The 12,296-nt window shown below is 31.2% G+C and overlaps 2 protein-coding genes across 3 annotated transcripts in view; both read left to right on the top strand.

The window, feature by feature from the left end:
* Positions 1 to 172, top strand: part of LOC126890785 (uncharacterized) — a 60,321-nt gene extending 60,149 nt beyond the window's left edge. The window contains exon 2 of the mRNA XM_050659978.1: positions 129 to 172. Within this exon, the coding sequence (XP_050515935.1) occupies positions 129 to 172 (44 nt within the window). The remainder of the gene's footprint in view (positions 1 to 128) is intronic.
* Positions 1 to 12,296, top strand: part of LOC114328744 (tyrosine-protein phosphatase non-receptor type 13-like) — a 1,179,517-nt gene that overhangs the window by 458,671 nt on the left and 708,550 nt on the right. The window contains exons 1-2 of one of the 2 annotated variants that reach the window (XM_050656421.1): positions 179 to 410; positions 9,991 to 10,151. In XM_050656421.1, coding sequence (XP_050512378.1) covers positions 9,992 to 10,151 — 160 coding nt within the window. In that variant the 5' untranslated portion in view covers positions 179 to 410; position 9,991. Of the gene's footprint in view, positions 1 to 178; positions 411 to 9,990; positions 10,152 to 12,296 lie in introns of those variants that run through there. The other variant, XM_050656417.1, reaches the window with a different exon arrangement.

The following is a 12,296-nucleotide window of genomic DNA, read 5'->3' as shown; positions in this document are numbered from 1 at the left end:
TAACCCAAATCAATAATCTCTCTTCTCTTGTTTTCATCTCTTTATTAAAATAACAAATTTTGCCGGGTTTTACCAATTAATAATATTAATTACAATGTACAGGTAATCTTTTTACTCTCTACTTTTAGGAACACCGGCAACACCGCATCAACCAACAGGTTTGAATGAATGAAGAAACTTTTGAGGGTACATCCCAACCTGAATTTGTTTTAAGTTTGTTTTGATTCGGTAATGAATTTTAAGTTCACCGTTTGCATTTTTTAGTGTGTGTTTTTAATTAGTTATCTCGTGGTATATCTCGTCAGTCGTCAGTGATGTTGTGAATTCGATTAAAAACATAGTTAACGGTTTTTTGCTAGTGATTTGTGAGAAACAATCAGATGTATAAGTTATTTACAGTAGCTGATCATGTATGTATTTAATTTAGTTATTTTCCAACCTATTTTAAGTTATGAGTCGTTGATTTGAAGTGTATATTTTTTAAACTAGTCATAAAAGAAAACCAATAACCCAAAAATATAACCTCACTTTGTAAGAAGTAAGAGACAGAGAGCCGTCTTCTCACAGCTGAATCACACATTGTTGAATATTACCGGTACTTATCCAGTTCCGTAACGATCTATTTTTGTGTGATAAGGTCATTAACTCTGGGAATAATTTAATAATAATATAAGTATGTACCTACATTTAAAGAAGGATAATATGCAAATGTATATTCAAAATTAGTACTATTCTTAACCCATTAACATCCAAATTCTTTTTTTTTTCAAATTTATAGTACCTATATTATTCAATGAGCATGTTGTAATGATGGCTATTACTCACGATGATGAAGTTTGCGTCACGAGACGTAGGCGAGTGTCGTAATTTGTCAGAGTAATAGCCATTACATGCGAGTAGAATACTATACTTTTTCTACCTTTTTTTTATTTTAAATAGTAAAAAATTTAATTATCATTACTCGAAATTTAAATTATAATAATTTACAAAAATACCTAAAAATGCTGTTTACCCTTAGTACGTGGCTGAATAATTAGTTGCCGACTATTACCAAATTCTTATGTATTGTAAAAATACAACAAGAAATAGTCAATTCACTATTCGTTTCCGAAAAATTATAAGCATACATTTTTACCTAGACGAGTATTAGTAATAGTGTTGAAGAAACGAGGTCGATTCTGTAGGTATATTCTGCGGTACTGAGTAACATAAAATTAGAGACAATAGGAGACAATTTTTTTATGTATATGTGGATGAAACAATTGATTCTTCCGGACGTTACAACGCACATATATTAATCGGATCTCTTAAAAATAGACAAGCTTGTAAATCGCCAGGGCCCCCGCAAGGCTGTGCGGCGCCCGCGTGCTGGATATATTTTGGCGCCCTTTAAATCTACCTATATACGATTATGAATAAATCTATAATTTTTTATTTTTTACTCCTTTTACAACAGAAATTGCAAGAACTCAAATTTTATTTTTTTTTGTAACTAATTTACTGATAATGGCAAAGAACAAATAAAACTTTAATATGTATATTAGTTAAGGGCGTAGGCGTAAAATTTCGGGCCAATGTATTTTAAATGCATTAATTTTTTTCGAATCCTGAGAGAACTAATTAGTATTTTTGAAAAATTTTAAAGCAGAATGAAAGATCACATTATTACTGAAGCGAGGGCCGAAGTCCCTTAGAATGACCAAAAATTTCTTTAGAATGAGATATTTGAAATTAAAAATTACACTAAATTTTCTCTTCTTTTCACCCATGTAATTTATTAAAATAAACATTATAGAAGTTTTCAGGGACTTTCGTCCCTCGGTAATAATGCAAACTTTCATTCCGCGTTTAAATTTTTCAAAAAATTTTACATATTAGTTTTCTCAGGATTCGAAAAAAATTAATGCATTTAAAACACATTGGCGCCAAACTTTGCGCCTACGCCCTTAAATCTAGAAATTGATATATTAAATCTAAATTGAATTAAATGGGTGTTTTCTTAAATTTGACGGCAGCAAATTCGTTTATAATATCTTTAAAGTCCATCCAAAGTACCATAGTACAGCTCAAACAATTTTTAATTAACTTTAATTTTGAAAATGATAGCTCACCAGAAGCAACAGACACCGTTAAAGTGAGGATGATTCTTCATGAAACAGTGATATTTGGTAAAGATGGGCAATTATTTCCTCAACAACATTTTCATCTCTGTAATTTTTTAGCCATTGGCATGATACAGTTGCTTTCACATTCAGATTATAGTGTAAGGTGTAGTATGTGTGTTGAGTAAATGTCTTGTTATATAGTAAAGTCTATTTCATTGTCTTTGCAAAGAGACGCTAATTGTATCCAAATGTCTTCCTTCACTGATCCCACAAGGATAGAAATTATTTCTATTAACTGATTTTTAATAAAGCAAAATTTGATACTTAGCTAGGATTCATAACTCACAACCCTTGTGGGTGCCAAAATGAGCTTTTTGCTGCAGGTGTTATACAAAATACATACTATGTAATTTTAAAAACCTATGGAGCATTATGCTAGTTTTGCAGGCGGGCACCTTATACCCTAGCGCCGGGAACCACAGAAGGGGGAAACTGTAATTTTTAAAATGATCAACTAGATTCTTTAAATAGTTTTGACATACTTTAATGTCAATTATTGTATCATTTTGCTTATAATATTAATCTGTAATAAACATGATATCAAATAATTATTATGATATCTATAAATATATCTAAATGATTGGATATTTAATAGTAAAGCACTTGCTTTATATCAACTTGCTCCCAGAATTTTAAAAACGGGAGTTTAGAAATAAATATAATGGTACATATTATTTTTATATTATTATCTATGCCTATTTATAGCATGTATTATTTAGCAAATTGGGTGTTTCTATTAAAAATTATTAAAAAATCCATTTAATCCAAAACCCAACCTATCCACCGTCAAAATTTATTTTTCAAAATTTGAATTCCTCGTCTCAAAAAAACCCCAATGCCAAATTTTTATGAAATTATTTTAATTTCAAAAATCCACGAAACTTTCAAATCTGGACAGAATATTAGAACCCAACGAGTTTTGACCTCTAAACAAATTTTTACGATTTACGGATAAGTACTGCAAAATAGGTATTCCGATAATATACCGTTTTAAAAAAATACAATAATATATATTATAATAGTAGTAAATTATTAACACCAAATGTAAAATAAGATTTTAATTATTTTTTCAGTAATAAACAATATTTTTTTTATTTTTGAAATTTCTCTTTAATGTTCGTTAAAAATGTAAAATTTAAATTGTATAAAAAATGAATATCTCGTTAAAATAAATATTTCTTATTTGCCAAACCTTCGGTTTGGCGCCCTTTTGGGGCTGCGTCCGCGTGTGTCGCACGCGTTGCACGCCCGGTTACGGGGGCCCTGTAAATCGCATTTAATTGCTTCCTAGAAATTGAATAAAACAAACGCACTAGGTAACAGTTTTAAGGTTTCTGCAAGACAGTTTAGCAATTTTTTTCTTCCTTTAGCTGTTTCCAACGAAAAAATTTTATTTTTCTTTCAGATCCTGCACCTTACATGGTTAAAGTAGGAAGCAATTTGAAAATTTTTTATCCTCGTTTAGTACATAGGTACAACTTGCCTAGCGTATGGTTTAATTAAGGTCGCAGAAGAAATTAGAAATAAATTTACTCTTTAATAATTTTATTTCAAATATTTCTTAAGGCACCTATAAGCAGGGTTGGACAAAAATTGTTGTTTTTTTTTTTGTTTAAAAACAATGTTTTTTGAAGTTATACTTCTTTACGCGCGATATGAGGGTGAATTTTTATATGTTAAAACCTACGATCCCGGCGCATGCGCATTATAACTTTGTTCTGATTGGATGTTCAAATGACATGTCAAAAATTATCCAATATGGCAGCTGTAGCGCAGCTGTGATTTGGACGGTTGACGGTTTGGTTATGCATGGTTGTTGCGTTTTGAAATTTGTGGGAAGAGAAACAACAAAGGTTAGTTAATAGTTATACTGCCTTTTTAAATAGTTTTCGTATTATATTTTTGAAGTTATACTTCAAAATGTTTTAATTTATGTATGTATCAGTCCAGAAAAGGTGTGGAAAGAATATATTAGTGTTTTTAAATATATTTTTCTACAAACGTGTTAAAAATGCAATTTTTAGGACTCCATAGGAGCGTTAAAAATGTTACTTTAAGGCACTAGTGCTTTAAAATTTTTAAGGCACTGCAGTTAAAAGTGAATTGTCAAATTGTGAAACGTCAAAATATTTATATTTCATTTATTAACATTAATATTAATAATACAACTTGCGCAATTTGAAAAAGGTGGTTTAAAAGGTTTTTTATTATAATTTTGTGTCTTTGGATTTGTCTTCCTTGGGCGTAAAATAATAAAACATCTATTTTTATATTTCACTTGTCACCGTGATGTATAATTATGTATATCTGAAAGGTAACTAGCATGCGGCTTGATGGCCTTGTTGGTAGAGCATTGGACCAGAGATAAAAAAATCGTGAGATTGCGGGTTCAAATCCCGGACGATTCATATATTTTTTTTAATATTTGGCATTGTTAAGTTTTGGTCCATTTTTGGTAATTATTGTTAATTTTTTGTATTGTAACTGTTAAGTAGGTATATTCATTTCGTTGAAATTATATTATAATAGAAGTATAACTTCTTACGTGCGTACAAAGTACACACACATTCTTTTTTGTTTTAAAACAGTTTTGTTTCATCTAAAAAAACCACTGTTTTAAAACAAGAAAACACTGTTTTAAAACAAAAAAAAAACGTTTTAACAAAATTACATACTTCACTGGATTCCCATAAACCTCAACTGGCTCACCTATGGGATTCCCGCGAAGTTGCGACCTGCGCGCACATGCAACGAGTGTTTAACTGTTTCGTTTCCTTATACCACGTGATATTATCTAAGTCACAGTAGCTATTCAGTTTTTCAGGATAGGTCGGAAGCTTTAAGTTCTGCTTTATTATAATATAATTTCATAATTGGTATCTTCGGTTCTATTTTAATTTCTAGTGGATAGTTGCAGTGTATACAGTGTAAATTATATGAAGTTTATAAATATGTCAAGTCAAGGAAGGCGGAGAGATCCAATTTGGATAAATTTTAATTTGATTAAAGTGAATATCAATTTTGAGGATGGGAGAGAAAGTAAAAAGACAGTGTCTAAAGCTGAGTGTAAAAAATACAAGAAGCAATTGTCCGTATTAGTTGCAAGAATCATGATATGATTCATGATGAATCATGAAAAATGGCACGTTTTCAAATGGCTATAACAGATGCGCATTATTTAGCTTATTTATTAGACCCTCAGTACTTAGGTCAGAAACTCACTGAGGTGAAAGTTGATAGAGCATTGTTATTTATTTGGGATTTTCACCCAAATGTGATGTCCGAAATACTGTCATTTCGTGCCTTAGCACCGCCATTTAATAAACAATATTTGTTTGCAAAAAATACAGTAGACAATTAAGTTCTTTAACATGGTGGCTATCTCAAAAACAGTTTATTTCATCGGAGTTGTTGCAGTTGACAACTCAATTATTTTCAGCAGTTGCATCCAGTGCTGGAGTGGAGAGGCTATTTTTTTCATATGGTCTAGTTCACTCGAAGTTGAGTTCAATCACATATCAGTTGCAGGATATAGGACTGTGTAATAGATGCTGTTGTAATTCAATAATTATTTACTTAATTTCTTAATTTTCTTTTTCTTTCAGCTTTATTAGGAGTATTGGTTTTTGTTAATGTTGCTACAGCACTCAGCACTGTCTACCAGTACTAGTATGCTTGCTACCTCAACATAAATAAAGTTTAGTCAGTTACTTTTTTTCAGTTTTACTTTTTACTTCGCATTGATATTGTTATTGCACCTACTTACTCTATAATCTATGTTTGCAATTTTGCAAACACAAATGTCTAATAACAATGTTGTTTCAATAAACAATTACGAAAAAAACACTGTTTTAAAACAATGTTTTAAAACGGTGTTTTAAAACACAACTGTTTTTTTCCAGTGTTTTTAAACATGTTATAAAACGTTGTTTTAAAAAGCTTGTTTTAAAACAGCCCAACCCTGCCTATAAGGTATCAGTTGTATAAAGAATATTTGATATTTGCCGACTTCCTCTTCCACCAAAACCTATTGTTACTGGATGAGAACTTGATTAGAGGCTGCAATGTTTTATGCAGAAATTTTTGCTGAATTGAAGCCGGTAGATTCTTCCGAACCACTTATACTTTTCAAAGAATTGGTGAAAAATAAAATAGTACCACAGCAACTTTCATACTTAAAATATTATGTACATACATGCATATTTGACACAAATAGTACATGCATATACATGCATATTTCACATAAATAAATGCATATACCTACATATACATGCATATTTGACACAAATAATATGCATATATATGCGCATATATAGTATTTTTACTACAAAAGCGATATTACGTAGGTCAAAATTTTTGACGTAAGAGAACTGTCAAAACATTAGAATGTGACTTTTCATCACGTCAAAAATTTTGACCTACGTAATATCGCTTTTGTAGTAAAAATACTATATCTTCCTTTTCAACCTGCATATTTGGCTGACTTTGGTCATCAGTATCTTATATTGTTTAGTCTTAGTCGTTCTCCGTTTATAAGTATTTCCTCGTTTATATAAATTAGCGCTAAGTTCATAATGTGCTCTGAATATATATTCAATAATAATGGGTACAGCTAGAAGCATCAGGTGGAAGCATCACTAGATCCCCCAATTCAATTTTATAGGACAAAGACATTAGGAAGGAAACAAAGAGAAGAATATATGAAAATATAATGAAGAGCACTACAATCTACGGTGCAGAAGTTTGGGACATAAGTGCAAGAAATAAAAAGAAGCTACTTAGCACAGAAATTTACTTTTTGAGGAGAAGTTGTCAGGTCTCAAGATTAGAACATGTAAGAAATGAAACAATTATTAGAGAACATATGAAGGTGGAAAAAACTATAATAGACGATATTGAAAGGAGACAGCTGACATGGTTCGGTCACGTTAAAAGAATGAATGAGACTCGCTGGCCGAGAAAAATGTTAGAGTGGGTCCCACCGGAGAGAAGAAAAAGAGGACGACCACGGAGAAGCTGGAGGGACAATATTCAGGAGGCAATGGATTCGAGGCAATTAAATGAAGATACGTGTTACGATAGAAAAAGTTGGAAGCTGGGTATGGAGAGGCGGCGGTAGCCGTAGAAATCCATTATATATATATATATATATATATATATATATATATATATATATATATATATATATATATATATATATATATATATATATATATATATATATATATATATATATATAATGGGTACAGTATATATCCCTGTCGCACATATCTTTTTATCTTGATATAGTCTGTTAAATGACCCCCAACTATAAGTTTGTTCCTAATACATATTGTTTACTATGCGGAAATCCAAGATTGACAAAGAGCCAAAACCAAATTTTTTATGCGGAGTTCTTTTAACGTTTTTTTTATAGGCTGTTCCTTTAATATAACTTCCAGGAGCAGGTTTTCTTGTGGTCTTACTTGACAAACAGTAACGCATTTTGGGGTTAATTATAATCTTTCAACTATATTTTAACTTCTGGAACGAAGCATTCATCAAACTACCTTTTCAAAAAGTTTATTGTCATCCACGCACTTTTTTGTCCGTAATAGTGTACAGGTACAACAATGTTTTAAAATCAACGCATGTTATTCATTTACGTCCAGGTGCAGCATTTTCGTTACATGTTGTCGTTTTTACAAGGAAAATATTTTTTCTACGGCCGTGCTAAAAGAGCCACTTTCACGCACGCATTTTGTTTCCGAAAGTTGCATTTTCCCGCACGGCGTGCGTGAAAGTAAATTTTTTCTTGTAAATTTTCCTAAAGTAAAATACCTTGTAATATGGCATTATAATATATTATAATACATGCAATAAACTAATATTTAGATATTATTTACTAATTTATTTTAAATTTATCTTATTGTGTTCATGTTTTAATGAAATTAGCACGATTATTTCATTCACATGAGATTCTGACCTATAGAAAGCTACAGAAATCTAAATTAAACTGATAATTTTTGATAATTTCCCTTCGTCAAGTATATTACGTCAGATGCCCTTTGTTGCTATGAAAAAATACATTCAGTGACATTAATGACAATTAATGTTTTAAAAATTATAAAAGTGATGACTTTCAACCGTAAAATATTTATAACAACTGTATGTTTAATTGTACTAATTTGTACTTACATAAATAAATTACAATAAAATTTTGATTTTGAACAGTTTTATTCATGAAATAATCGCAACAAATTGCACTCGATCTCTAAAATTAATATAGAATTTTAGAGCTCTTGTGCAATTACTACTGATAATTCGATGAAATAAAATTATTTTGACATAGTATTTAAAAGTCAGATCAGTAGACAATTACAATGGTTTTGAATCGTCGTCATGGAAACCAATATCGTCGTCGTGGTAACCCATTATATTGAAAGTTTGATTTTGACAACCTTGTCAAAGAATTGATTTGTGTATTTTCACTTCTAAATAAAAATTGATATAACTCTATTTTTTGTGGCTTTTTTACAAACGTACGGCCCTAGAAAAAATATTGTTCCTAACTCATGCGGAAAGTGTCTTCCCCGCACTCGAATGAGTGCCCGGAAAAAAACTGTCTTTCCCGAACTCCGCTATCGCGTCGTTCGGGTCAACGGCAGTCTCGTGCGTGAAAGTATCACTTTCCGCACTAGTTAGGAAAATAACTATTTTCTACGGCCCTCCTAAAAGACCCACTTTTACGCACGCATTTCGTTTCCGAAAGTTGCACTTTCCCGCACGGCGCGCGTGTAAGTAAATTTTCCCGCACTGCAGGAAAGTAAAATACCTTGTAATATGGCATTATAATATATTATAATACATGCAATAAATTAATATTTATATATTATTTCCTAATTTATTTCAAATTTATCTTATTGTGTTCGTGTTTTAATGAAATTAGCGCGATTATTTCATTCATAGGAGATTCTGACCAATAGAAAGCTACAGAAATAAAAATTAAACTGATAATTTTTGATAATATCCCGTCGTCAAGTATATTATGTCAGATGCCCTTCGTTGCTACGAAAAAATACATTCAGTGACATTAATGACAATTAATGTTTTAAAAATTATAAAAGTGATGACTTTCAACCGTCAAATATTTATAACAACTGTGTGTTTAATTGTACTAGTTAGTACTTACATAAATAAATTACAATAAAATTTTGGTTTTGCACAGTTTTATTCATGAAATAATCGCAACAAATTGCACTCGATCTCTAAAATTATTATCGAACTTTTGCCCTCGTGACACTTTGACATAATTTCACTCCCCTTCGGGTCGTGAAATTAAAACTGTCAAAATGTCACTCGGGAAAACTTCGATAATTTTAGAGCTCTTGTGCAATTACTACTGATAATTAGATGAAATAAAATTATTTTGACATAATATATTTAAAAGTCAGATCAGTAGACAATTACAATGGTTTTGAATCGTCGTCATGGAAACCAATATCATCGTCGTGGTAACCCATTATATTGAAAGTTTGGTTTTGACAACGTTGTCAAAGAATTAATTTGTGTATTTTCACTTCTAAATAAAAATTGATATAGCTCTATCTTTTGTGACTTTTTTCCAAACGTACGGCCCTAGAAAAAATATTGTTCCTAACTCATGCGGAAAGTGTCTTCCCCGCACTCGACTGCTTGCCCGAACTCCGCTATCGCGCCGATCGGGTCAACGGCAGTGTCGTGCGTGAAAGTATCACTTTTCGCACTAGTTAGGAAAATAACTATTTTATTCATCGTTCTTTTTCTGTTCAACATTTTTTGTATAGTACCATTTTTTCCATTTCAGTATGTCACGACTGAGAAATAATAGCAACAGCAGCCACGGTCCATATGGAGGGCCAAGTTTGGGAGATTTCCTGACGTCACGCCCCTCAGGCCTTCAGGAATCCGAATCGTGGGCAATTCTTTGTCAGGCTGTTCAAGCCCTACAAGATCTATTTTTGTCAGGTAAGTGTCTTATGTCAGAAAATGTCTAAAAATTACTTACTGATTATAGTCCTGGATCCCGCGTACCAAAGAAAAGTTTATTAATAGCAAGCTAGAAATTTGTTCATAGCTTAACGGTGTCAAGTCGGACAAACTTTGATGTATGGGAACACTGGAACAGGGGAAGTTTTAATAGTGGAACATGATAAACGTGTCGTCCTGACAAGTTTATGATTGTGAAAAATACAAGTTGTTGTTAAGTTTATTCAATAGCCAACGTTATATTATATAATATACAGTGCACTGGAATAAGTGTTACCCACCCTTATTAACTTATTTATTTTTAGCATATAAGCAAAACGCTCGGACAGGTCGATTTTTAAAATAATCCTAGTATATTATAGCATCAATATTGTTCGATCTTAACGCCATCCCTCTTCAGGTGACAGGCATAAATTTGATTTTTTTTTTAATGAGAAAGTACATCATCTGACACCTCATTTAAAAGCTTTTGAAATACTGATTACAAAAATGTATAATACTTAAATCCTTTTTGAGAGCGTAGGTGCAAAATTTCGATCGAATTATTTTTAAATGCATTCATTTTTGTCGAAATTTTGTGCCTACGCTCTCAAATAGCATTAAAGTATACATTTTTGTCATCAGTATTTTAAAATTTTTTAAATAATGTGTCACATGATGTACTTTCCCATTTAAAAAATCAAAGTTATGCCTGTCACCTGAAGTATAAGTATGCCTATAACATACTATGATTATTTTAAAAATCGACCCATCCGAGCGTTTTGCTCATGTGCTAAAAATAAATAAGTTAATAAGGGGGGGGGGGGGGGGCGTAACACTTATTCCGTCGTACTGTATGAAAAAATGTTTGTTCGACAAAAATGTTGGGCATTTTAACGAGTCCGACACGTAGAACATGTCACATGGCAGGAATTATGTTGGTGATAAATAGCAATCTGATGAGAGTTTAATGAAAGGTTAAAAAATCAATTGGAAGTTCTGTCCGACAAAATGAATGGAAAGTTTTCGTAGTCCGACGTTTTAAACATATATAAGATATAGACAAAAATGCTGGTGATAAATAGCAAGCTAATTTTGATTTTTTTTATGTACAAATTATATTTTGCAACGCAAAAAGTTATATGTCGGACAAAAAATTCGGGAAAATCGAAGGAAATAAATAAAAAATCATTTTTTCAGAATAACTTAGTTGCATATTGATAAAGCTATTTTAGTTGTATATTATTATTTATATTCACATACATACTTGCATTTGCATATACAGCTGGTTCCTAAAAAACTGATACGACTCTTAGTAAGATTTGATCATTTTGAGCAGTGCATTTGATTTTTCTGACATTATATTATATTTATTATGACAGACAAATAATAAAATAAACAAACAAACAACAAACAACTGATTACATAATATGTTAATTCATAAATTGTAATAATTATTAAGTAAAAAAAAAGTAAAAAATTGTAATAATTATTGATAAACAAGTAATTTTTGCTGCAGTTCGGTACCTAAGATGCGATGCTTTAATTCTGCCCCAAGTTGTCTTTCTTCCCGGAAACTGTGACATGATTCTTGCAGTTTTCGCATCTTCAAAAGGATTCTCTTCTAATCTCTCCAAAAGCGTACGATCTTTATGAGCGGTAGATATTTTTGTTCTTCCAGATCTTTGCTTTCTTTAGAGAGTTTCTTGTTCTTTCCATATTTTATTAATATTAAAAACTATTGTTTTGCTTACGTTAAAATGGTTCGCTACGGCAGATAGCGACCAACCATCTTCTAATTTCGTTACAATTCTTGCTTTTAGTTCTGTGCTAGCATCATTGATTATAAATGTTCCAATGTAGTTATTAATCAATGCTTGCATGTGGAGCCATTTTTTGAGGTTGAACAGAATAAGTTATCTGATAAATTTTAAGATTTAGCAGTGACAGTGACAGTATGTAAATAATAAGTATTTATTCTTCAAAATACACTGCTCAATTTTTTAAGAGTCGTATCAGTTTTTTTAGGAACCAGCTGTACGTATGCAAATGCAACTCCAAAAACAGTGAGATAAGTATAAAGGTATGACTACAAATACTGAAAAAACAAAAATTTGCGAATTTTGTCATGAAATTTGGTATGTG

This window comes from Diabrotica virgifera, chromosome 1 (genome assembly GCF_917563875.1).
Source record: "Diabrotica virgifera virgifera chromosome 1, PGI_DIABVI_V3a".
Lineage (NCBI taxonomy): Eukaryota > Metazoa > Arthropoda > Insecta > Coleoptera > Chrysomelidae > Diabrotica > Diabrotica virgifera.
The sequence above is the reverse complement of the archived record's forward strand: the minus strand, read 5'-3'. Positions and strand labels throughout refer to the sequence as shown.